The sequence below is a fragment of the Populus trichocarpa genome, chromosome 13 (genome assembly GCF_000002775.5).
Source record: "Populus trichocarpa isolate Nisqually-1 chromosome 13, P.trichocarpa_v4.1, whole genome shotgun sequence".
Lineage (NCBI taxonomy): Eukaryota > Viridiplantae > Streptophyta > Magnoliopsida > Malpighiales > Salicaceae > Populus > Populus trichocarpa.
In genome coordinates, this window is record NC_037297.2 from 14,528,501 (window position 1) to 14,555,544 (window position 27,044).

General features: G+C 32.7%; 4 protein-coding genes across 4 annotated transcripts; 2 read left to right on the top strand and 2 right to left on the bottom strand.

Annotated features, from left to right (window-relative positions):
• Positions 1–565: 565 nt before the first annotated feature.
• On the top strand, positions 566–3,192 carry LOC7497407 (uncharacterized GPI-anchored protein At4g28100). Its single transcript, XM_024582953.2, has 2 exons — positions 566–1,678; positions 2,627–3,192. Exons 1-2 carry the CDS (start codon positions 1,064–1,066, stop codon positions 2,966–2,968), a joined length of 957 nt encoding a protein of 318 aa, XP_024438721.2. The 5' UTR covers positions 566–1,063; the 3' UTR covers positions 2,969–3,192.
• Positions 3,193–5,375: 2,183 nt separating this feature from the next.
• LOC7497408 (equilibrative nucleotide transporter 3) lies at positions 5,376–8,425 on the bottom strand. Its single transcript, XM_052446250.1, is given in 7 exon segments — positions 5,376–5,852; positions 5,966–6,141; positions 7,001–7,106; positions 7,213–7,260; positions 7,262–7,355; positions 8,227–8,357; positions 8,360–8,425. Coding segments are annotated over 7 exon segments (738 nt in total). The 3' UTR covers positions 5,376–5,735.
• Positions 8,426–9,674: 1,249 nt separating this feature from the next.
• LOC7494443 (cytochrome b6-f complex iron-sulfur subunit, chloroplastic) lies at positions 9,675–11,951 on the bottom strand. Its single transcript, XM_002319898.4, has 5 exons — positions 11,783–11,951; positions 11,414–11,658; positions 10,918–11,035; positions 10,098–10,280; positions 9,675–9,941 (listed from the first exon to the last, which is right to left on the bottom strand). Exons 1-5 carry the CDS (start codon positions 11,819–11,821, stop codon positions 9,840–9,842), a joined length of 687 nt encoding a protein of 228 aa, XP_002319934.1. The 5' UTR covers positions 11,822–11,951; the 3' UTR covers positions 9,675–9,839.
• Positions 11,952–24,073: 12,122 nt separating this feature from the next.
• LOC18104671 (putative cyclin-D6-1) lies at positions 24,074–26,446 on the top strand. Its single transcript, XM_024583419.2, has 6 exons — positions 24,074–24,413; positions 24,529–24,609; positions 24,731–24,826; positions 24,946–25,147; positions 25,263–25,393; positions 25,678–26,446. The coding sequence occupies exons 1-6, from the start codon at positions 24,234–24,236 to the stop codon at positions 25,906–25,908; spliced, it is 921 nt and encodes a 306-aa protein (XP_024439187.1). The 5' UTR covers positions 24,074–24,233; the 3' UTR covers positions 25,909–26,446.
• Positions 26,447–27,044: the final 598 nt, after the last annotated feature.

Sequence of the window (27,044 nt, forward strand, 5' to 3'; positions counted from 1 at the left end):
GCATGAGCTAGAGAATATAAAAGAAAAGGACATGAACATCGCAAGTTGCCAAACGAATCTCTTCTGTTTTCCATTGGACCCCTCTCTCTTTTCCCTTCTCTATAAACAAAATAAAAGGACTTAAAAGCACATCAATAAAAAATTACTATACAATAATGGATGATTGCTTTGTATCCTTAATTTGATGTCTCATCCCGGCCGGGTCGATCCAGGATCTAAACTATTCGGGACTGAAAAAAATATCTTGTAAAATATTCGGGACAATTTATAACTCGAATTAAAACTCGGGTCTCAACTCTTGAATTTTTTCCTTGATAAGATGACATTATTTTAATATTTTTTTTTAAAAAAAAACCAACCTAGACTGATTCTCTTACCCATAACTAGATTCTTATCCCAAATTGGTTTCAAAACTGAGTTTCGATTCTGTTTTTATAAGTATGGTATTATCTAGCACTACCCTGAGCTCGGAACAAGAGAAGATCTATGCCCTTTTTCACGTGGCTGATGAATCCATGATGTATCTTTGGCCTTTTTCATGTGGATGATGAATCCATAATGTGTCATTTCTTACACAAATATTAAAAAGTGGAAGGTATCGAAAGAAACAAGAAAGAGACACTTCTTCCAAGTCATCTTCCACAAATCTTCCACTTCCTTTTTTTTTTGTTTCTCTCCCTCTAGATTTCAAGATCTGCATCTTCTCAACAAAGAAAATGGAAACCATCTTTCTAAGCCAGACAACAAGACCACCAAAGCCCACTAAAACCACTCCTTCTTTGAATATCTCATGAATCTTTAGCAGACGCACTCTCCCTTTTCCTTGATAATTTTCAAGAACCATAAAGGAACTCTCTTTTTATAGTGTTTGATAAAGCTTCTGAAAAGCAAAAGACTCAAAACCCCATCATTCCTTTAACTTCTCTCCATTTCCCAATCAAAATCTCTCACAGCTTTCTTTCACACCCATAAATCTATCCACACTCATTACCTACTCAACACCATCATTAACAACAAGAGCTAGCCAAGAAAAAGTAAAACCCTTTTCTTGAGTTCACTAAAGATGCAAACTTTTCTCACGATCTTCCTCTCTACTTCCTTATTCGCTCTCTCTCTTTCAAGCTTCCTAGCTGAGCCAGTTTCTGGCCAAAACCAGCCTCTAAAACCAGGAGACTATTCAAACCCCAACACAGTCCCTGCAATTCCAGTCCAAACTGAGTCTCAAATTTGCCACTTGGACCTCTCAGCTGAACTTTTTGGTGGTGTGAATGATGCATGTGGTAGAGACCTTGACCGTAGCCGGTGCTGTCCAGTTCTTGCAGCTTGGCTCTTTGCAGCTCATGCAAGGTCAGCCCTTCAAGTCCACGCTTCAGCCCCGACACCATCACCTGATTTTCCAATGATGCCTGATGATTCACAAAAATGTGTGAATTCATTACAAAGTGCACTTTTGAGTAAAAATGTGAAGTTGCCACAGCCTAATGCTAGCTGTGATGCTATACTGTGTTTTTGTGGGATTAGACTTCATCATATTAGTTCCCTTAGTTGTCCTGCTGCTTTTAATGTGAGTTCTGGGTTTCATAATGCAACTCCTACTGCTGCTGTAACGAATTTGGAGAAGAATTGCAAGAATTCCTCTTATGCAGGGTGTACTAAGTGCCTTGGTGCCCTCCAAAAGGTTAGTTTTTAGAAGGAATTTTGCATTTATTGCTCCTTGTGAATGTTTCATCTTCAATGGAGAGAGGGATTACTTCATTTATTAAGGTTGGTTTTCTTGTGGGAATTTTTTTTTTGGGGGGTTTGTGGGTTTTTCGATTGATTAATTCATCTGAAAAATTGGAGTTTTGGGTTCATTTCAAGACTGCCCTTTTCTCCTGGGGTTGGTGATCTCGAGCTTTTCTTGACTTTGCAAATGAGTGCCCTGCCTCAATTCATGGCATTTTTTGGGGATTTCACAACAATTTGAAGGGCATTTTCGTCATAATGTTCATATTATCATTCGGTACGATGCCTTCAGTTTATGCTGTCAAAAAAAAAAAAAAAACCCCTTTCAATTCAAGGTCTTATGTGGGATCTTGCTGGATGTTGTCCAAGTAACAACTTGTTTTGTTCACAAGCAAATTAGTGGAAAAAGGTGTGAAGGACTAATAAGACTTTTTAGGGGATTTGCAAGGGCTAGTTTTCATTTTCTGTTCCTCACTCTCAAAGCAAAAAAAACAAGAGTATATGCTCCTGCTGCTATCACGCTTATAATAATTGGGCTTTTAGGTATGTATTGACTAATGCATTGCATAGTGAGAGTAGCACTTGAATAAGCAGTAGCAGAAGCATGAAAGTGAAAGTGGGGCAGTGTAGGTTTACTTTCAAGGTCTTCTTTTTGCTGTTTTGTGAAAACCCACCAAAGCTTTCTAGGGTAGACCCTGAGAAAGTCACCCTACCCATAGGTCCCATACCCATGTGCCCTCCTACCGAACCTTTTACACTGCAAACAATTTGGTTGTCCAATTCCTCGAACACAGCCTTTCCTCTTTGGTATTCCACCTTGTTCAAAAACCCTTTTTTTTTCCATCTCTTGTGCATTATTTTCTTATGACTAAAACAATCTTGAATGTGATTGTTTTTACAGCTGAAGGCCAAGAATGCAACACAAGACAGGAGCACAAGAGATGAGAGGGCAAGCAAGATGTTCAACAGGGATTGCCAGCTAATGGGTCTAACTTGGCTCCTTGCAAGAAACAAAACTGAGTACATACCGACTGTTTCTGCTGTTTTAAGAGCCATAATGTATAGCACACACCCACCAGTGCTTGAATCCAAGTGTAGCCCTGATCAAGAGAACATGCCTTTGGCTGTTGATTCACTTCAATTTGAGAAGACACAGTCATCGTCTTCTTCAAGATCAACATCATCATGGCCTGGTTTTTGTTTTCTTGTTTTACCCCTAATGATTCTAGCTAGTGGTTGGTGAATGGCCTAAACCACTGTACTTTTAGCCCTAGACCCTGTAATTCTTTTGGTGGTACATTTTGTTTTAGGGCAATCACGTGAAGCTAGTAGACAAACTAGCACTAAAACGGGCTAATTGGGGATTTTTTTTTCTTGTCGTTTAGCCCTCTGTAAATTTCAGCTCGTTTTTGCCGGAGTTTGTTCATTGACATCTTTTATAAGGAGGAACTCTTTGGGATTGATTCTTATTAAGTTTCAATTTTTTTTAATGTTTTTATTATTTATAATTTTTTTTTAAAAAAATATTATTTAACTTATTTCTAAATAAAAATTATTTTAAAAAGCATCTGCAATTATATTTTTAAACACGCGATGCGGTCCCCTTGTTAGAAAACCAGTTGATTTTTCATAGTTTTTCGCTTGCTTTTTTGCCAAATTTGTTCATATGAAAGCTGGTTCACATGGATTGTATTATAAAATTTTTATGTTTATAGAAGGAAAAAGGTGGGTATTTCTAGGGATTATTTACTAAGAAATATTAAACAATCTAGTTTGATTAATTAAATACTAATCAAAGGAATCTGTATCAATGGCAGCAATTAACATCAATGTGATCGAGGAATCAGTTCCCCAAGACTGAGTATGTTGGTCGTATATTAATGTCAATTATGAGCAAGAGTAGATCCTTTCACATTAATAGTCTTGGGGTTAGGATCTCTGATTATTAAACTTAAAGCATAAAGTTTTGGATGAAAAGTTTGATTAATTTATTTTAGTTGATGGATTCGAAACATAATATATGATTTCACATGCATATGCATGTTTTAGTGCCCTTCAATACTTGTCTTTTTGTGCTGGTCTTGCCTTCCATGAAAGATGCTTTCAGTTTCAACTTTCAACATTATATATATATTTGCATAAGTTCTTTTGTCAGACTGTGCTTACTGTTCTATAATTGGATCCGGTAATTACTCTGTGACCCGGATAATGCGGGGTTTAGACCGAGCCGAGTCTCAATTAAAATAAAAGGAAAATTGATCCGGTAACTATGCTGGTGAGTATTACTTGCAGAGAAAATTATCTATGAACTCACTCCAACATAAAAACTATGCTCGTGAGTACTGCTTGTAGAGAAAATTATTGACAAATAATTATCGAAAATTGTAGAAATTGGGACGTTGTTTGGATGGGGGAGATCTTAAGGTCTTTCAATAGCCTTAAACCCAACCCAGGAATTGCCTCCTCCCCTCCTAATGTTACGCCACCAATGCTACAGTCTTGATCCATGCCATTTTGAATCCGAGAGAGCTTGAAGCATCAAGCCCAAGTAGGAAAGTAGGAAAAATTCTTTGAGAATTTTTTATGGTGATTAAGTCGTAACTATTAATATTTATTCAATATAGAAGATAGAGAAAGAAACAACATAAGTAAAAATATTTTTGGTGAAATTAAATATGATTTTTTTTCTTTCTTTTTATATGAATTTTCTCATATTAAGGCCCTATTTGTTTAACGGAAAGTGATTTTTTAGAAACTACTTTCCAAACTTTCCTGTGTTTGTTTGCTATTAGGAAAACTGGTTAACGGAAAACACTTTTCAATCAAAGAAAAATTTGGCTTGATTTACAGGAAAGTGTTTTCCTTTTATTTTAGGCGGAAAACACTTTCCAAAAGTTGTGAAAAATTTATAAATATCATATTATTTGCTGATTATATCAAATCTGGTCCTCAAACTTTTGATTGCTATATATTTTATTTTGAATTTTTTTTTTAATTTAATCCCTTAGAATTTGATTTTTATATTAACTTTAATCCTCATTTTTATGATCGTTATTTGCTTTTCTATTATTATTTTTTTAATTGAAATTTTTTATCTATCAAATTTGGTTCTCATTCTTTTGATTGTTACTTATTTTATTTGAAATAATTTATTAAATTGTAATCATTATTATTTTAATTTATCATCTTTCAATTTTTTTATTTGTTAGATTTGATATCTATTATTTTAATTGTTATTTATTTTATTTGAGATAATTTATGAAATTAGATTTTTTTCAATTTCATTCTCATTCAACTTTTTAATTTGTAATATTTGTTTCTTATTATTTTAATAAACTTAAAAAAATAAAACATTAATAAGTTATTTTTCAGCTTATTTTTTATGACATAACTAAATAGTTGAAAGTATTTTCGAACTTATTTTCCATTATATTATCAAATATAAAAAAATAATTCGCTTTTTAGGAATCTACTTTTCAAGGAAATCACTTTTTTTTTAAAAAAAAAAATACTTTCCAACAAATAAACAAGATCTAAATAAATATATATAGTTATAAACAACCATCATAAAACTTCTCAAGCACATCAATAAGATGTTTCATAAGTTTAAATACTAAAAAAAATAAAAAAACTTAAGTTCATTACCACTTATAAGTCATATATCTATATGTCCAAAACAAAAATGTTAGAAGGAGAAAAAAAGAGTCTCTACTCTTCTACCTTTCTAGGAAACTGTTCAAAGGAGAATCATTTCGACTCGAAATAAGGATTAGGTGCCGACGATAATGTAGCTCAACTGACAGTAAAATCTCTCTCCTGCTAGAGATCTTGTGTTAAAAAAAAAAAGAAAAAAAAAAGAAAGGATTGGTTCAGAACATCCACCAAGTTTAAATGGATTTACTAACTTTATATTTTGCCAATCGCATCATGAATCCTCGTTCCATGAATTTTATAGTCTTTACCTCCTAGCAGACAATCCTCATTCCAAATTCAGAAAAATTCAGTGTTCATCATCCCTTGCCTATAAGCCATAACAGGTCGAGAAACGTATCAATTGCATAATCAATGTTCTGCAGTAGTAGCTCCTTGTTGCCCAGCCGCTCGAGTTGTTCTGGATCTTCCTCAGACTGTTAAAATATTGCAAGCCTTCAAGTTCAAGATTGGATAGTGGAAATACCATTAACATTCTGTTACACATCTATACAAAGGGAACAAGGATAGATAAATAAAGGTGGCATACTTCTGGTTGTAGCAATGTTTCAATGCCACCCGCAGCAAGATCAGCTGAAACAGTTTTTGACCCTTCCGAGGCTGCCTTAGAGTAGTAGTACTTCACGATGGCCAGTTTTGGGAAAACGTATGCGTACAGAAGAACACAAAGAAGCTCAAAAAATGCAGAGATGGCAAGAAATGAAACTGCAGAGAGAGGTGGAACACAGTTGGCCATACAAATCGAATTGGCAGAAGACTGAAGAGTACACTATCTCTAAAACCAACAATTATCAAGAATTATCAGCAACACATACATGTACGAAGAAAGTATAGGAGTTCAGATTTGTGCTCAATTGCAAAGAGTTTTGAGAACATATTGTTCTTGGGATTGAATAAAATTCTAAATAGCAAGCAAGAGAAATATTGTCATTGGTACTCCATGCACACATGGTAGCAATTAGCAAGCCCCTGAATTCGAAAAGAAGTTAAGAAAACGAAATTTGGGTTAAAAAAGATAAACGCAATTGAGATGAAATTATCGGTTATATGATCATAAATCACTCAAATTGTAATTAGACGTAAAACGATTCCATGGTAACTTGGATCAGCCAGCAGATACTTTAAATGAATTGAAGTACTCTCAAACATCACACAAGCAAGAAATTCAATAGAGATCTCAATAATTAAGTACAAGAAAGTTGCAAGAGAGTAATATAAAGTTATTCGTGAAGCTTCCATCCTTCTTTCATTTAATTAAATTATAAAAATTAAATATAAAATAGTGATAAATTCATGTAAAAGCATGTGATAGAAGTAATATAAAAATATTTTTCATGTTTAAACTTTTGAGTTGAGATTAAAAAAAAAAACGTTTTCTATTTACATGCATAAAAAATAAAGGAAAATTGCATTGCTACTGGGTTTTGGTGGAAAACGAATAGCAGACCTTCCAGAACTATCATCAGGAAACCATTTTCAAGTAAGAGAAATGGAGGTTCATTTTTCACAACTTTTCTTCTAAATAAAATTACATGAAGCAAAATGAAAAGGGGATTGAACATACTGGCTCCCTTGCGAAGTTCATCCTGTGAATTGTCGAATGCTGCTTTTGTAATTAACCTCAAAGCAGAGATTAGAGCTCCAGATGCTGATAAACTAGCGAGAAATGACTGCAGAAGTTCTATACAAGGAAAAGGGTCCAACTAAATTGAACCAAACTCAAATATTTGTGCAGCACAGAAGCACACGAGAAATGTAAACTGACTGTACACTGGCCTGAACAAATTCCGGTTGCATGAAGGAGAGCTCACCAACCATTCCACCGGCCCTGTACATGAGCATCTGCGAGTCCAAATGCCCCACTGAGTGCACAGATTCCAACAAAGGTTCCAAGTCCTCCTTTCCCTGATGACGGTAAGAGTGTGTTTAGTATTTTGTTATTGTGATTTTAAAAAAATAAGTTTAAAAAAATTATTTTTAGTTGTTATTGGTTTAATTAAAATATATATTTAATTAAAATTGTAGTTGAAGTTGCATGTTTAGCAAAAAAAAAACATGTTCAATTATAATTTTTATTTTGCAATTAGATTTATATATATTTGATTATCAATACATTGTAAAAACAGCCATGTAAATTACGATGCTCGTTTTATTATCCTATTAAACTTATTGTAATCTCATCACAAAAATAATCTATACACAAAGAAGTATGTATTTCACTATAATATACTTGTTAATTATTACTTAACTATAAAAACAAGAGCAATTAATTAAATTCATGTACATGTTTCATTCTATTTCATCATTTAATGAATTAAAAAATTAGTTTTTTTTGTTGGTGTCAAGCATTGATATAAGTCTGTTTAAATACAAACACTCTAAACATTATTGAGATAATTTCAAGTTTTTTTTATTCATATAGTTATTTCTTAATCTAAGAAAAATTTTAAAGGTTGTTTTGTCTGTGTCTTTTCAATAATAATACAAAATAAATAAAATTAAAAAACACATGATGAGTGGTTCTGGAAGTATGTAAAAATTGCTTCACCAAAATCTAAGGTCGAATCTCATTTATTAGTAGGTTCTATGAATAAAACCACATCTTTATTTTATAATCAAATACCATATAATTGAGGTTAGAAAAAAACATAACAGCTGCCGCAAAATCAAACGTTACCTAATCCAACTAGAGAAGCATAACAAAAGGGATTGAAAGATTATTTATGTGCTTAGAATTTATGCAGTAAGTCGATGAGAAGCGGAAAATGTAGTTTTTGAATAAAAGGCACCCTCACAACTAAAACCAAAAGAGTGCTGAAGAAGAAAAGAATGTATCCAAAGAAATTCCGCAAACGAGTGTTGATTTTTGCCTCGTAGTATGCAAGAACTGCAAGTGTTCCAAGCGCAAATGGCTGATATATACAAGTGTAAGGACCCTGGAAGAGTGGTATCTCTGCATAGCCAACCAAAAACTATAGTCAAATATCATCTATGCAATCTGAAATTGAAATTCATCCAACAGTTTAATAAAAATTATATTTCCTTTTAATTAGATAAATTTCATATATCTTCTTGAGTTTATATGCCCATTATAAATTATCTTATACAAATTCTAAAATTAATAATTTTCTTATAATATTTCATGCATGATAGGCTTCTTAGCATGAACTCTATATACTATAACATTGAACCACCAATCTTCAACCATAAATTAAAGTGAGTTTGCATGTGACAAATTCTCTCTTCTAATAACAAGGAACGCTGTTTAAATTAAATTAAGCTTCCATCTCTAATAATTATTTAGTAAAAAAAATAATTATGAATTTAGTTTAAATTAAATTTAAATAATTAAATTAAGCTTTCAAATTGAACTAAATTGGTGAAGTATCAGAAAAAATACCAAAATAAAACCCGTGGAAATCAACCATCAATGAGTAGTTTTAAATATGAATTTTATATAAAATTTCCATGGTTAAGAAGGTGGGACCTTTTATATTTTCTATATCTATCATTAAAAAAGTGCTTTCCCTCTAATAAATAAAAAGAAGGAAAGCAACACACAGGTCGATTTCCATTGTTTGGAGTGTGAAAAGTTCATAAAATAGCTCAAGTCAAATATCCCATCAATGTTATGATGATCACAATATAGATATTTGGACAGAGATATCTTAACTTTCAAGAATATTTTATACAAACAGCTCACTAGCTTGGATTAATTGTAAGTGGATTTGTTCACCATGTTAACTTCTAGTTCTGAATCTAAGGAAGGATGCGAACAAGAAACTCTTGCGATTTTTTTTTATAAAAAAACCCAGTTTTCATCTTTTTAGACCGGGTTTGATAACTATGGGTTCAGGTTCCAGGTTTATGACATTGCCAATCTCCAGAGCCACATTCGGTCCGACGGTTTGAAATTGTGGTGCCTGAACAGTTTACATTGGTATTCTTTCGATTAAACCCGAATACCCAATGCAGGTTGGGTAAGACCGGATTGCTGAAACGAAAACTACTAGACTGGGTGAACTCAACCGACCGGGTTTATATGACCCACAAAATCGTCGGTGAGTATACGTGCTGAGATTTGCAGTGGAGGCCACCCTTACTGATGAAAGCCGCGTGGTTGCTGGAGGGAAGTTGATCATTGGCATGTATGGCAGCTACAGATAATGTGTGACTGCCATTACCTCGAGGCTAAGGACATACAAGACCATGCAATAGAATAAGGTATAAAGAATAGATTACCAAACATCACAAGATTATCCATTTTTAAACTGTATTGTTATCCTTACATCTCATGAGCTCGTATTCACATAGCATACCTCTATGACATAGGATGTTTTGGCTCTGTTGCGAAACAAACCAGTTCACAACTTGAATATATGGTGATTCATTTAACAAGTGACTTAAGTCCACCATGGATCATCTCCGGTTCTGAAATCTGTTTCGACCCATGGAACAAAGACCACCTTGCCGTCGTCTACGTCGCAGTGAGCCAATGCCAATGACTGTGCCGAGAAGTAAAATTGAAGTTGGATATTGATAAGCGTGAAATCAAAAATCAAGTAAACTGTTACTAATTGTTGATCTAGAACAACTGTTGTCGTTCTTTCATGATCTAGGATAAAGTAACTAATCCGCTGGGAAAATTCTGTTTGACTTACCAGGGGAGCTGGCCCTCGGACAACTCTTCCTTGGTCATTGTACTGGGATCCGTGGCAGGGGCAGATGAACTTCTTCTCGGCCTGGTTCCATGGCACAACACACCCAAGATGTGTGCACACAGCATTAATTCCATATGTTGCAAGAGTTCTATCTTTCTCAACAACAAGGTAGGTTGGATCTCCCTGAAGTCCACAAAAGAATCCAAATAATTTTCATTATTACAAGTTGCTTCAGAATATCTAAAGCTTATCTCAAAGGACGTTTGAGCACCAAACAGATTAGCCATTAATGAAAGTTGTGTTCAAAAGGCAAGAAAATGATTTAGTTTAACAAAATTTTACAGGCCCTTGTAGAAGTGTGAGAACGATGGTTGAATTCGCACAAACATCTCTTTACCATAAATTGCAACTTCTAATAAAATCTTGCAAGAAAATAAAAGGCATGAATGTTATATTTTCTTTCGAATTAATAAGTGGAAAATATGATTTAAGATTGGAAGGAAAACATGATTGAGGAAAATGTACACCGTCATAAAGATCACTACAAGCAATTGGCACATAATATAACAAAAATGTTTACAATAACAGTATAAAAATTCATTTTAAATTGTTTCAGAAACATTTATTTTATATTTTTACCTTGTCTCTCCAATTAAATATGTTTATACTAAGACACTAAATAAATACAATGGTGATAATTTGATAAGAAAACAATAAACCTTGTCGTTCCTTTTCCGTAGTAAATGAACTCTTTTAATAAGATAGGGAAATGGAATAAAAAAACATGTGCTTCAGGAGAAAAAAAAGAAGCTGCCAGTACCTTCAATCCTTGAGAAAGGGTTCGGTCTCCAGGGCCATGAGTCTTAAGCCATTGCTCTACAACGATATCATTTCCAAGGGCATCCTTGGCAACGGTACCGCCACCACCACCTCCTAGTCTGTTAAGATTTTCCAATTACAACAAGGAAAAGTAATTTGTGTGTTTAGCGAAGTCCCAATGGAACGATGTATATTATCGTTCGTGATGGCCAGCAATTTAATACCTAAACAAATGAACTACAGCAGTAGTGAATGGCCAATTTAGAACTTGTTAGCAGACAAGATTAATAACAAAGAAGTAATTTATAAACTTAAACACAAAATGGGGAATTTGGTACTCTTTACTTCTTAAGATGATCAGTGGAACTAGAATTTTAGGAAGAGTGGCTTTAAAAGGATCAAGTTTTCCATTGAAGAACTTATCAATTAAGCTTGTACTTTCCATGATAAATTGAACCTATCATTCAAGAAGAAGAGGAGGAGATGGCATTTCTTACCCAGAAGGGACAAAGAAATAAGTATAAGGAATCAACATGCCAGCAGTGGGGAGTGAAAGAGCACCCAAAAGAAGCAGATTCATAAGCTCCCTCTTACCCATGTCAGGCACTCCATCATCAGCAGGAATACTTGTAGCCTGACATGCAATTCTCATTCCTTTCTCTTTTGTCACCATATTTGTCCTTGCTGGTTTCACAAACGCTGCATGTGTAGGAGAGAACATGCCACTCTTGCTAGAGCATAGCTAATACGCATAACAAACAAACACATAATTCAATCGAAAAAGTCTAAGAGAAAGAAATTAATTAAGTTCAAGGATAATCATTATTTGATGGGATTTTTTCCATTTTCTTTTCTTTTCTTTTTACCTGTGAGGGAGTGGCAGGGGAGAGAGTAGTGGAAGCCATGGATTGAGGATTTTTGGCACAGGAAAGTGAGTGTTCTGGATGATATTGTGAATGGTTCGGTGATGTAAGAATACGGTTAAAACTATAACGACCACCACTGTACTAGATAAGACACCTAAGCTAGTATTGTGCCACACGACCACATGTTTAGAGATATTGCTTCTCTTTGAAAACACTTTAGAAAATACCCAATAATCTCTAAACCACATGTTTAGAGATTCATTTTATTCTCACTATATATAAAATGAAATGCATTGGATTAGAGGGGATTTAGGGCATCCATTCCATGAGTTTTCCTGGTAGAAACAGAAGTCTTTGTGTCTTTCGACCTTCATTATTTCGTAATTTCATCCCAACCAAATTTATTATAAATTAATGCTTATATTTATTTTAATCTTTTTATTTTATAGGAGATCCATGGGATCTGGATGATATAATAGGGGTCTGGATGATATAATAGGGGCACGCAGCTTTCCTCCCATTCTAATTTTCCACCTCCTTTTTCCGAGATTTAAAACAGAGATCTGCTAGAAGAAAAATGGCTAGGAGTCTTTACGCAAGGAATGCCTCTTGGTGGTTGCTCAAGCGGCAATATTTATCCATTTTCAAACTTGTTCTATTACCCAAATAACTGTAATTAGGTCAGCATATGGGTCTTGGTGACTAAGAACCATGCTCAAATTAATGATAACCTATGTTGAGCGGTGAGAGAGACGAGTGACGACTTGGAGATTAATGGTTGGCGAGGCTATGCTAAATGCTAATCATGCCAAGAGGTTAACAATGGCTTCCGCCAGTAATGGGCTTCGAGTTCTGGACTTCTATGCAAGTATGCAACTGCAAGTCTGGACTCAACTCGTGTCCTTTTTGATAAACTTAATAAATATAATGATGGGGCTATCTGCATGAGGGCAAGGCGTGAAGCTTGCACTAATCATGCAATTGCATGTGTCTTTTACTCTCCTTCTCTCTCTCTCTGCCTTGAAAACCTCTCTCCTTTTCTCACACCTCACCCTGCCTCTCAAATCGCAATACTATAACAATGTTTCTGTACATATTCAACACATATATCAACAATTCGATATGTAAAGAGAGGGTGGAAGAAAAGCAAAAAAGAGTGGGAACAAATGAGTCTTTCAATGAGTGAAAAATGGATATGTTTTGAGTTCTTTAGACCTTCTCTTGCATCAATACAGAGAAGAGAGAGAGAGAGAGAGAGAGAGAGAGATGGTAGTCCATTGTTTTCGTCAAAGAAGAAGACACTTGGCAAGAAAAAGAAAAGGAAAGATGGTAAATGTGTGTAAATAAATAAATGGAAAGGAGAGGTGTACGAGAAGGGGCAACCTTGAAGCAAACCAAAAAAACATTAATGGAACGTTCTTCAAAGACATTTCGAAGTTATGAAATACTCCAAGCTGTTTGGCTTCTTCTGGTATCACTAGCTTTTTTTGTCTCCCAGCTTCAATCTATGTCCATAATTAACTAACATTAATCTTTTCCTACACATATATAGTCTTATAAACTTAATTAGAGAATATAATTAATTTATTGCATTCGAGATTTTGAAGTTTGAAGATGGAATCCTAAGTAGAATGCTATTAGATTAAGGGGAGATCATTAATTAAAATCCCAACTATAATTCATTTTATACTAACTAATCAAACAATTTCTCTAAACCTTTTTTGTTCCTTAATGAAATCCTTTTCCAGTTCACAGACCTGTTTTGAAGTCAGAGTATCGAACCCCTCATACCCCATAATTGCCCTGACTGAGTCTCCCTTTTTGAATAGGTCTGAGAAGTATGAAACAGCAGTTGCCTTGATGTCTGTTGGAGTGTTGTAGGTGACCCCATGATGCCTTATTTGTGTCATGTGGTTCCAACTTCTCCTCATACTAGATGCGAAATGAAAGAACTTGGTGTTCTTATCACCTAATTTGCACCAGTTTTATCTTGATTTTTGCCTCCAAATGGCCTCTGCACATTTACTAACTTCCCAATACTCAGAATTTAGTCTATGCAATTCTGTGAGCTCTTGTTGCGTGAGTTGTCTGTTCTCCCCTGCCCTTTCTAGTTGAGCAATTTCTTATTGAAGCTTTATCATTCTTGTATCCTGGTTTCTAAATTCAGTCTTGTTCCACAGTCAAAATCTGGAGATCAAACAACTAATCTTCCTGACCGTTCTAAATCTGCAACAGTCATCCCATAATTCATGAAGAATCTTTATAAATTATGGTTGATCAGCCCAACAGTTTAGAAACCGGAATGACTTCCACCCCCAAATCTTGTTATGTAATCCTAGAAGCTTCTGATAGTGATCCGACAAGCCCCTGGGGTAACGTAATAAAGCTAAGTCTGGGAATTGTAAATGACACTCTAGAGCTGCTAAGGCCTTATCAATATGACTCATAGATTGCCCCCGAAATCTAGTGTAGCGATGACCATTTAAAGGGTACTCTACAAGATTGCAGTGAGAAATAAAAGAATGAAAATCCTTTGAGCCAACCGCGTTCAAGTAAGCACTACTTCTATCACCATGCAAATTTTCATAGAAATCCCCTACGATAAACAGAGGAATTGCAATGGCTACTTGTAAAATACTAATCTCCCCCCATAAAACGCGCCTCTCAGCAACTAAACACCCTGCATATACACCAATAATTGCACAGGCAAAATTTGTTTTGACATGACTACCAAAAATTGCATTCCATTGCCCACTGCACTCTATATTGTCAACCTTAAAGTTTTCCTCATACCATATTACCAGAATCCCACCAGCATTATTAACAGAGTCCACCGAGTGCCACTTTACATTAGGATCATTCCACATTGCATAAACTATACTAGGTGTATATATTCTCCGCTTAGTTTCTAAAAGGATGCAAATATCAATGTTGTGGTGCAAAATCATCTTTTTAACAGCCACCCTCTTAGCAGACATGCCTAATCCACAACTATTCCAAAAGAAAATTTGCATAAATAAGGAGATTTAATCCTTACCAAGGTAAAGGTAGACCTGCAACTACTGATTCGCAGCCCAATCACCATGCTCCCTATCCAATTGCTTTGTAATGTCAGCAGTTAGAACTGCCAGATTGTCTGTATTTTGAAAGCCTAGAACCTTGGACTTCATCGTTTAACATCTCTTGGACTTCATCATCATTCACAATTTGACAATAAGGTGAGTGTAACGAGCGTTGCCTTGTTTGATTCCAGAGTCAAACGAGATTGAACCATCCTCTACCGTGTCTACCATAGCTTGTTTAAAGCTGTCAGTTGACAGAAAGACTTTAACCTTCCTCTTCCTTCTCTGTGAGATCATAGGATGTAATGAAGGCTGGTTGCTTGTGGTGACGACTGCTCTATAGAGTTGGCCCTTTGATAAGTGAGGACTGTCAAGAGGCATGAATTCATGAACTGGGTTGTGATGTGATGTCTCAACATTGGAGTTTGTTGGGCCCTTCTCTCCAAATGGGCCCTTTTCCTTTCCTGATGGGGCTTCAAATCCCACACGCTGCTTTTGGGTAAAAGTTTTCGTTGTTGTGTTGGAATCTCGTAGTCGTAAATCGACTGTGCAATATTTTCAGAGGCAGAATTTTAACAGCAATATCAGAAGCAGCTGTTTTATTGAGTTTCAAATCTCGGTTGTCATGTGAAGAACTAAACACATCTTCAAAGAACGCCAAATTTGCCAAATCTCCGCATTTTACAATTGCATCCTTCTCTTCATTTGCAGCATCAGAAGTGTCAGCAGTACTACTCTCAGTCTCACTATCATCTTCCTGATGCATCATTTGAAAAAAATGGGATGTATATAATTGACGAAAGCAGCTGATCTTTATAAAGAGGGTGTTTTTTAATTGAATGATGTTGGTTATAACTTTAAAGGTGATTGGAAACGTCATATTCATTCGGGTGAAGGTGCTTACTCGATTAGCTAAAATTGCCAAAGAAAAAGCTAAACAGTGATCAAATGATGCGTCGTCTAACTTAAACCCTAAAATTAGAGTTTTTTAATTTGAAATTTGGCAAACTTCAATTTAGTCCATGTTTTTCTGCTTGCTTTTAATTGCACCCATAATTACCTTCAAAACTTTTAATCTCATGAAATTCCACCCCTGTCAAACTTAATTGCAACCCTAAAGTTGACATCCTGTTTCATTTTAGTCCTTAGTTATGAAATTATATTTTAACCCTTGATTTATTAACAAACTTTTAATTTCTTCAATTTGACCCCTGATTTGATCAATTTCAACTCTTGCATTTCCACGTCTTTTTTTGGTTTGGTAATTGATTTTAGATTTCTTCAATCAAGTCCTTAATTACTCATCAAACTTCAATATTTATGCAATTAAGCCCCTAATTTGATCAAATTAACTCAATAAAATTGCAATTCAACTCCCAGATTTTAATTTCTTCCAATTAAAGCCTAAATTGACTTCAAAAATTAATTTTTCTTGCAATTAAGCCCTCAATGAATTCAATTAAACCTTGAGAAATTCCAATTGAGTCCTAAAATATCTAATTTTGAAATTTTCTTTTTAAATTGAATTTTCATTGTCAAGATTTTTGCACCCAAACTCATCTTGTCAAAACCGATAGCTCTCTTATTTTTAGTTTGTTTTGTGGTTTAATTTATTTTTTAAAATTATTTTTCATTAAAAAAATATTAAATAGATATTTTTTATGTTATTTTTAATGTATTGATATAAAAAATTTAAGAATAAATCTGGAAAAAAATATATTTTTAATTAAAAAGTATTTTTATAAAAATATTTTCCATTACCAACCATAAACTTTCATATATACATCCCATCATTTCATAAAGTGAAGGTGTGTGTGATTTATATAACGATATCATATCTTATAACATCATCATAATTAATATGCCCCAGATGTTTTCCTTCTCTGAATCAGTGAGGTTCATTGCTTGTAAGTTAGGTGGTAGGGCCGGGAAGTGAGGACATTATAATTAATTTAATTTCGTAAATTTATCGTACCCATGATGGCAACTACTGAATTTAAATAATAAATGCCTCGCAAATAATTTTGGTGAAAGTAATAAATTAGACAGTAGTTGTCCTACTACATTGCATAATGGCCTAACTAATACATAATTACTCTCCTAAGGAACGTGAAAAATCTACCTGTTGATGCTTACATTGTTATCCAATTATTGTGCCCTACCAATTAATTATCAGCATGCGTAGGGCCTAGATTTTCATGCATTTAATTTACACAAACTTTAGAATTTTCCACAACTTTACACCCACGACCAGGACAAAGGGCCTCTTTGAAACCATGGACAAACCTTCATGTCAAAAAAAAAAAAAAAAATTCTAGGAATGATCACGGCCATCATGGTATATAAGTTTATAACTATTACCCTCCATGTAATTTTTAATTCTTTGATAATATCAACATTTTCTTTCCTTTATCTACATCATGATTTTAAAATTCAATTTGGGATTGATCCGGATCACGGGTTAATTAGATCGATTCAGGTTAATAAAAATATCAACATGCATATCATAGTTTTAAAACTTATCTCGAGCTCGGTCTAGATTAAATTAAAAAATTAAAATAATATTATTTTGATAAAAAAATTTTTAAAAAAATAATAACAAGTTGGTAGTCAAGTTTTAATACCCGAGTCAATCAATCAGTTTTTGTAAAAGAATCTTTTTTCAATCGAGTCTAAATTGACTGGTCCTTAATTTACCTGCAGTTCTGGTACAGGTTTTAAGACAATTTTCTGCATGGATGTCGGGCTTGCAAAGAAGATCAAGGGAACAAGCTTCCTCGTGGGTTTCATACATTAAAAGGAGATGGTTAGAGCATTAAATTAATGGATTGGTGAATAATTTCAAGAGTAGGTGAAATTGAGAATTGAGAGTGCCTAACCCACTTAACATTGACCACATATGCGATTCATATGGCTTTCATAGGGCGAGACTATTATAGCTTGTGTTCCCATTTAATTATAAGTGTGAAATAGTGCTTCAAAAAGGACCCAAATTTAGAGTATTTAATACAGAATGATTTGATGTAAAGATCTTAGGTCGAAGTCACGAGCTAGCTACTCATCCAATGTCAAAAGGAGGAAGAAGAAGAAGAAGACTTGAGTATCATTTGCCTTGAGGTCTTCTTGCCCATGTTGTTGTCATAGTTGAGAAATGATTTAGCAAATGTTTTGAGTGAAAAGAGATGTTGGAGGGGGGGGGGGGGGGGGGGGGGGGGGGGAGAAACAAGAGGTAAATCAGTCGACCAATGCTTTTTATGCCTTGGATTTTTTGGACAACATGTCATTGACTCTTGAAATCAGGTAATTATATTCACATGTTTTCCAAATATTCCTTTTGACCACTTCTTATGAAAGCTATGTCCTCGGTAAGTTTTGAGAGTAAATTAATTAAACCATAAAAGATTTTATACCGGAGGAAAGAAATTGAAACACCAAAAAAAAAAAAAAAACCCTAAAGCATATGAAAATAGATTTCAAGAAAGAAAGAAAGAAAGAGATAGGGATAAAATCAAATAAATTTTTAAAAAATTAAATTAGTTAAACCAGCACCAACTAGGTGGCTAATTCATCTCAAGTCTCAGCACATAAGCTAAATACCCATTAAAATAATTTAGATTTCTCGGAATCCTAAAAAAAATTATTTTTTTCCTTTTCTTTTGATAAGTACACGCAAGGTTCAATTAGACAGTTATTTGCGACTTCTAGCATGAATTTATAATTGAAAGAAAATTTTAAAATTAATTTTTAACATATTTTGTATGTTGAACGTCATTTTCATAATAAAAAGGCCAAGAAAATATATCAAAGAATTATGAATATAAATTCTCACTTCAGCACTTGATGATAGATAAATCGGAGAAAATGTCCAAAATATAAATTGCTCATGACATACATATGCTGGTGTAAATATATCTCAGAGTGAGATTTGCTAATTGCTAAAGCCTTTGGTACACATATTAACTCCATTGAACAATTCGGCTAACCATTTATTCAAAAATCGGTCCACTGTCTAGAGAAAATTGGTGAAAAAACTAACTAGAAGTAAAGAAAGTAGCTCTTGACTAGCCCCATTCCTTATTATGGCAGTAGGCCATAGTACAACCCTAGAAAAAAAAATCTTTTGTCAATCATCTTTTTTTCCCACCTCTTTAATACAGCTTCTGCTTCTTCTGTAAGAAGTAAAATATCCGACAACAAACCATCTAGGTGGTGGCCCAGTGGTAAGAGTTTAGGATCAAGAGATTTGCTCTTTCTGTGGTCTCAGGTTCGAGTCCTGTGGTTGCTCATATGATGGCCACTGGAGGCTTACATAGTCGTTAACTTCAGGGCTCGTGGGATTAGTCGAGATACGCGCAAGCTGACCCGAACACCCATATTAAACTAAAAAAAACTAAAATAAAAAAAATTCCAACAACATGCTCATTCTCTTGAGCATGAGCATGTTTGTTGATGTTAATCTATGATTTATGGTTATATCTAAGAAGATATTTTTAAACTTTAATATGACATAAGTTTAATGAAATTTTTTTTTCTTTGATTAATATGGGTATTCGGATTAGCTTGTGCGCACCTCGACTAATCTCACGAGCCCTGAAGTTAACGACTTGCATGTAAATCTCTAGTGGCTTTGAGGTTTGTAAAACTCGAACTGCTGACCTCTAGAAAATAAATCTATAAGCTAACCAGTTGAAGTTGAATTATTGTCGTGAGTATAATAATATCTTAATTGGAAATTCATCATAACCTTCTATCTCCTCCTTTTTTTCTCTCGACCTACTAGAGGTGCAGAGCGTCTCCTCTTTACTTCTTCGCATCAAGTGAAATAGTAGAATTTAATTTGAAATCACTATTTCATTGATAGATTAGAAATAATAAACTATTATATATATATATATATATATAATAGTTTATTATTTCTAATCTATCAATGATCTCTTTACATAAATAATATTATATCCATTACAATGAATTAAACATTGGATCGCTGCTTCAACCCTAACAATTTTAAAATCTAGTTTATCTTTACTAGACTGGATAATTTTCTTCCTATGTATGTATGTTTCCTAGTGCAAAAAGAAAAAGGTATCCTTCTATTTTAACTCTTGTTGTTTTTCCAATTAGAAAACAAGTTTTGAACTCGGAAATCTTTTAAAATAGGGAAAATCCCCGTGCCAATGGACTTACAACTCATTGGCCAATCTTGGTATTGTTTTTTAATAACAAAACTTCTAATTGTTGACTATAATGTTGTAAAAAATCAATGAAATATAATAAAGTGGTGATAAAACATTCAATGTAATTAAACTTACCACTAAGGTTTTCAACTCAGGAGGACTCCCTTTCCATCATGGACCTCCACTTTAAGCAACTATGTTGAATAATAAATTTCCTACATCTATAAATGCTTAAAAAATACTAGCTTTGTCCTATTGATAGTCTTTTCTACTTGTAAGATGAGAAGACATCAATTCATTCAATACCTAGGCCAAGAAAACGAGCTGTCAAACTGCCACTAACATTTGAAAGAGTCCAGACAATGTCAAATGTTCTGGACCCCTTTGAGTTCTTTAGTGCATATATTAGCTGTGGCAATGGTCACATTTTTTTATGACTTTCACGTAGAGCAGTTGTATGGTTTGGTGTGAAGAGGCAAAACATTTCAAACTTTGTCATTGTCCTTGCATTAATGTATAATGTTTTTTTTATTATCAACGTGGGTATCTGGACTAGCTTGCACGTACTTCGACTAATTTCACGGGTCTTGAAACTAATGACCATGTAAATTTTCAGTGATTCTGAGATTTGTGGGACTCGAACCGGTGATCTTTAAAGAGTAAATTCAAGTCTGACCAGTTGAATTACACTATGAGAGTTATTAATATCTAATGTTGTAACATATGTACATGTGAATGGAGGATTTTGAGGACATGGTGGTAAGTGGCTGGTCAATTGGTATTGATGATTTTTGTATTTCTTTATCTTTATCTGGTAGAGAGCCCTTTGTTTCATGTCAATTTGAGAATAATCTAACGGGTCCTGAAATTAATGACCATGTAAGCTTCTAGTGATCCTGAGATTTGTGGGACTCGAACTGGTAATCTTTAGAGAGTAAATTCAAACTTGAGCAGTTGAATTACACCCCGAGAGTTATTAATGTCTAATGTTGTAAGATATGTACATGTGAATGGAGGATTTTGAGGACATGGTGGTAAGTGGCTGGTCAATTGGTATTGATGATTTTTGTCTTTCTTTATCCTTATCTTGTAGAGAGCCCTTTGTTCCATGTCAATTTGAGGATTCCATGAGGGTAGCCTAAGTTCAACGCCAAACTCGTTCATCTTGAATCAACCGAGTCCATTAACAATTTCTGTCAAATCCACCTCAAGTCAATAATTTTTGGTATGACGGGAAAGGAAATAATTACAGAGAAGAAAAATGGTTTTATTTATTTTTGTTTATAATATATATTATAATTTACAGGAGTTAGCAAGTTAGTTTAGTCATTGGTTTGAGACTCAAACTCTATGCCGCGGGTTGATTCAACTTGATTTGCGGGTTGATTAATGATGTAGGTGAATTAAGATCTAGACTGGATTGAGTTTAGAGAAAAATAAAAGAAGAATTGACCCATAATTTAGTTAGGTCAGGAAAAATTGAGTTAAAATTTGTCAATTTTTTATTAATTTTTTTTAAATAATATTTATTTATTTTTTAAAAAAATAAATAAAATTCAATTAATCTGAGTTAATTGAGAAAATTAAGTTTAAAAACTATAATTTCATAAACACTTTTTACCATCAAATTAAAAAAATAAAATCCTAAAAGATGGTACGTTCATATTTTTGGTAACACCCAACTTACTTTGGTGGGGTCATATTGGTTTATTGTATCATAATTTTTTGGGAACGTTTTTTTTTTTTTTATAATCATTTTTTTTTTTTTTGGGAACGTTTGATACGCTGTTTGAATGTCCAGACCTAATACTTTTGTGATGGATTTACAGTTAATTTACTCCAATTGACAGACTTTTCTTTGCTTTTATTGTCTGTTCAGAGTGTGAGGATGCTATATTTTAAAGTATTTTTTATTTAAAAATATATTAAAATAATATATTTTAATTTTTAAAAATTTATTTTTAACACCATAACATCAAAAACAATTTATATAAAAAAATTTATTTAAAGTAAAATTTATTTTTTAAAAATAATAAAACAAGAATAAACTGCAACAGTAAACAGAAACTAGTTACATCAAATGTAGAAATGTTCATCCGTGCAATTTCTGTAGTTTGAGCTGGATGCATTTATAACAGGCTTGGAAGAATGGGAAACTCCTTTTGGCATGTGAAGACCTTCCAAACAGTGTACACCTGGTTATTTTTAAATGTGTTTGAAAATAGCGTGGTGATTATTTTTAAAAGTAATTTTTGTTTAAAAATATATTAAAATAAATTTTTTTTAAAATTTTTTTTTGATATAATTACATCAAAATGATATAAAAATATTTAAAAATATTAATTTAAAACAAAATAAATAAAAAAATCTAAATTTTTTTCAAAAGTGTCTTCAAAACATAAAAATAAAAAGATCCTCATGAGTTTCAAGCGGGTGTTTGAGAGTAAATTTTAAATTGTTTTTTGTTGAAATTTTTAAAAAAAAATTTCTTCAAATTAATTTTTTTAATTGTTTTTGGATTGTTTTGATGTGTTGATGTCAAAAATAAATTTTAAAAAATAAATAAAAATATCGTTATTTTGATATTTTTTTAATAAAAAACTATTTGAAAAGCAACTATTATCATATTCAGAAACATTTTTTTAATTATTGTGTTTGCGTTTAGTTATGAGATCCACCACTAAAAATAAAAAAACATCAACAAAAACATGAAAATTATGCTTTCCATACTTGTGTTTTGCACATATGAGGGTTGTACCACGTAATAAATATAAAACGCAACTACCAATCTAAACAGTCCTAAACATGCACTAAAACAAAAAAAAATATCAATTTAATGTTTTTTTTAATTTAATTACATTTTAAAAATAAAATTATAAACATAATGCGAAACATGTATAATAGTGTGTTTGGTATTTTTGTACAGATTATTTTTCAATTAAAAATAAATTAAAATAATATTTTTTGCAGAAATTATTTTTTATTATTTATATCAACATATTAAAACCATAAAAAACCCTAAAAAGTAGTAATTTGATTTTCTTTAAGACAAAAAAGTGATTTAAAAAACACTTTGAAATAACACAATTTCATACGAGTGTTTAGAATCATAAAAAAAAAGATTTTTAGTTTTTTTTTAAATAGCACATTAAAAAACAATTTGTGAACTAGTATAGTTAAAAAAGAAAAAGAAATAGAAATAGCATAATTTGGATAGATGTAGCGCAACAAATAAAAATTTAATAGGTTCCAGTACTTTGCCTAGCAACACAGCTATCCAAAAATTACTATTTTTTTAAAAAATAAAAACTTAATATTCCTTCCTTATATATATATATATATATATATATATATATATATATATATATATATATATATATATTAATGAAAAAGTAATTGATTCTAACAAATGTTATTGACTGACAAGAGTTGTAAGTCAAGGCAGTTAAAAAATAGGTAAACCAGTTTCCAGTCTTTCTGCTTTACATCTCCTAAGTCCTACCAATCCTTTCTTACTTACCCCAGCTACTTACCCTAGCTACTTACCCATCTATTACAACCACTTCACTATATCAAAAAAGAGACATTGCCAAATTCATTGATTTTTATAAAAAAAAAAATTAGCATGCTAAATTAAAAATATCAACAGAATAATATAGTTTTTTTAAAAAATTATGAAATAATATAATTTTAGCATATTATATTTTTCAATTTTAATTATGATATTAATATATATCACCGTTAGTTTTAAACGTAACAATTTACCATATTGTGATTCTAAATCACGACATATAATGAAATTAAAATCTTTTTTATTAGTATTTAAATGGTTATTATTTTTTTAAAACATCAAAATATAATATTTATTTAATCAATCACAGCTTCTTTATGTCGAAACAGTGAAAAACACAAGCTATATTAGTTTGTCAAAAAATTATTTTACCAAAATTAAAATTTTTCCGTTCTGATAGCTAAAGATACCCAAATCCAAAATGCAAACAAAAAACCCTATAACGAGTGAATTGTGTAGTTCCTAGTATTTTAATAGCCATCTTAGAAACAAACGGTCACCTCTCTTCTATAAAAAGTAAAAAAAACAAGAAGAAGAAAAAAAGGGTCACCTCTCTTTATTTCTCACTGTCTTTCTGCTTCAGTTCTCTTCATCTTCCTTGCTCTATCTTTAAACCCATACTGATCAGAGCTACAAACAGATCAATGGATTTCAATCTTGAAAACCCACTAGCGAATTCCCATGACTTTCACTTTGACACAATACCTTCTGATCTCTTTCTCATTGAGTCTGATCACATGCCTTCTAATAACTACTTGAACACCCTCAAAGAGATGGACTTCGATGGCTCTTTCAGAAGAGAAGCTATCTCTTCAGTCTTAAGGGTAGGTGTGCAAAATGTAAAGCACAACCCACTTCTTTGCACTACTAACTTTATATGTATATATATATTTCTTGATCGGTTCTTTAACATACTATGTCTTGTGGTCCTCTTCTCAGGTTTCTTGCAACTTCGATCCATCCTTGTCCTATCTTGCTGTTAATTACCTTGATAGGCTCTTATCAAGCCAAGGAATTCCTGTAAAAAATCAAAATCCTGCTTTTTTAATACCCAAAAGTTATTTTAATGGATTCTTTTTTTACTATTTCTTTTTTCGTTTGAGATCCAACTGAATATTTTATCAATGTTTGATCATCACAGCAACCAAAGCCATGGCTCTTTAGGCTTCTTGCAGTTGCTTGTGTTTCTCTTGCAGCCAAAATGAAGGAGGCAGAATTCTGTATTTCTGATACTCAGGCAAGTATCCATAGATAATATTAATGTCTATATCATAGCCCCATATGTGAATGATTAATAGTATTATTTTTCATCTTGATTATCAAATAAAATTTTTATTTTTTATTCATTTTGTGTAGGGTGATGGTGGCTTTGTACTTGACACACAAACGATACAAAAGATGGAGGTGCTGATACTTGGGGCATTAAACTGGAGAATGAGATCAATCACTCCATTCTCTTTCATTTCTTTCTTCATTTCTTTGTTTAAACCTAAAGATCCACCATTGAGGCAGGCTCTTAAAGCTAGAGCCAGTGAGATCATCTTCAAAGCTCAAAATGGTATGTAGATTCTCTCATACAGAGATCATCTTTAGGCAGAAGGAAATCAGCAAAACTTGGTGCTATCTTTCCTTTTGGATTTTAATAGCTGACTGTTGGTATATCTTTTGTGCAGATATCAATCTCTTGGAATTCAAGCCATCATTGATTGCTGCATCAGCACTTCTCTATGCTTCTCATGAACTTTTTCCTATGCAGTTTTTATGCTTTAGAAAAGCCATATCCAACTGTTCACATGTAAATAAGGTAATTTTTTAGTAATTGCGCTCTGATTCTTTTTTTTTTTCCTTTCAGTTTTTATCAAATTTTACTGCTTAAAGAAAAGAAAAAAAGAAAAAGAATTTACAAATGGTGTCATGGGATGGTAATTAAGCTTTCCAGCCTGTAAGAAAAAGAACATTGGTTGACCAATGATATAGTTTGGACCTAATTAGATCTTTATATATATAGTATTTTTGACTGATTATGGTATATTAGGCAAACTTGCTGTTAAGACCTAATAAGGCAATGTGATGTTAATTTTGTTACAGGAAAACTTGCTGCAATGCTATAATGCAATGCAAGAAATAGCAATGGATGGATACAGGTCGCAATTTGACATGGTGTCAAGCTCTGATACACCAGTTAACGTGCTTGACCAGCATTTTTCAAGCTCAGAAAGTGAAAAGACCAATGGGACTATTGAAACGATATCTACCAATAGCAGCAACAAAATCTGGGCTGAGAAAGATATCAAGAGAAGAAAAATCAGTGCTTTCTGAAACAATCAAACGGTTCAGCTTTCTCAGATGCAACAACAGTGCTGATGTGAGAATTTAGAGTGTTTTTTTTTTTTTTCCCTTTAGAACTGGCTAAATCTCAGGTCCATCTGAGTGTGACCCTGGCTGCTAAAAATAACAAGGATGAAAATGAAGGAAAAGGCTGTAAAAAGAGAAGATTGAGTGTTGGGTTTAGAGACTTGGAGCTTGGGGGAGGTTGATGTATTAAAGAAATTGCAATATCCATGGTGCATGCTGCATGAACTCAGTCAATGGAATCTATTATCTTTGATTAGTTCCAAGGAGAAAAGAACAACAAAAAGGGATTTTTAATTTGTTTCACCTTGGTTTGTTAGGGAACCAATGGCCAAAAACGGAGAAATCTTTATTTTGAATTGTAGGGATGGATTTTTGTGTTTCTTTTTTGTTTTATTTGGTTGAGTCCTGACAATAATCATTGCTTTAGTAGCCACAACAATGGAGTGGTTTTTGGTGATTTTATTTTTTTGGAAAATGGAACTGATGACTCTTTAAATATTCATTTGTGATATTATATTTTAAAATTAAGTAATATTTTAAAGAGAATTAAATCAATTTGTTTTTATATTTTATTAGTTTTTGTATAGGTCTTAGTACTTCAAAACTATCTTGAAAATTGAGTCATATTCTAATCTATGATTTTGTCATGTATTTTTTTATATTTGAATTAACAAGATTATCCTCACGTGAAAAAACTATATTTAAACCTAACCTTATTAAAAAATAAAAAGGAAACTTTAACACCACATGACAACAATTCTTTTTTTAAATTCTTTTTTTTATATAAATTTAGTTGTGTTTGAGTTTTTTATGTGAGAATTTTTTATGATTTCAACTTGTTTGACAATATGGTTGCGGTAATAACTTTTAGTACTGAAATGCATGCCAATAATTTTTTTATTTTTTAAAAATTAATTTTGATATCAACACATCAAAACAATCCAAAACATACAAAACATATTAAATTTTAGCAAAAAAAATTCTTTTAAATTTTTTATCTCATCGGTTTATATGAGCATGTTTATCATATAATAATAAATTAAAAAAATAACTTAAAATACAATAATATATTAAAAGCAATTAGACTTAAAATGTTTGCA

Coding starts and splice junctions, on each gene's coding strand:
- LOC7497407 (XM_024582953.2), top strand. CDS start 1,064: ATGCAAACTTTTCTCACGATCTTCCTCTCTACTTCCTTATTCGCTCTC. Junction 1,679..2,626: donor GCCTTGGTGCCCTCCAAAAG/GTTAGTTTTTAG, acceptor TTGTTTTTACAG/CTGAAGGCCAAGAATGCAAC.
- LOC7494443 (XM_002319898.4), bottom strand. CDS start 11,821: ATGGCTTCCACTACTCTCTCCCCTGCCACTCCCTCACAG. Junction 11,036..11,413: donor TATTTCTTTGTCCCTTCTGG/GTAAGAAATGCC, acceptor AAATCTTAACAG/ACTAGGAGGTGGTGGTGGCG. Junction 9,942..10,097: donor TCCGAGGGCCAGCTCCCCTG/GTAAGTCAAACA, acceptor TTCTCGGCACAG/TCATTGGCATTGGCTCACTG.
- LOC18104671 (XM_024583419.2), top strand. CDS start 24,234: ATGGATTTCAATCTTGAAAACCCACTAGCGAATTCCCATGACTTTCAC. Junction 24,414..24,528: donor CTATCTCTTCAGTCTTAAGG/GTAGGTGTGCAA, acceptor TCCTCTTCTCAG/GTTTCTTGCAACTTCGATCC. Junction 24,610..24,730: donor TATCAAGCCAAGGAATTCCT/GTAAAAAATCAA, acceptor TGATCATCACAG/CAACCAAAGCCATGGCTCTT.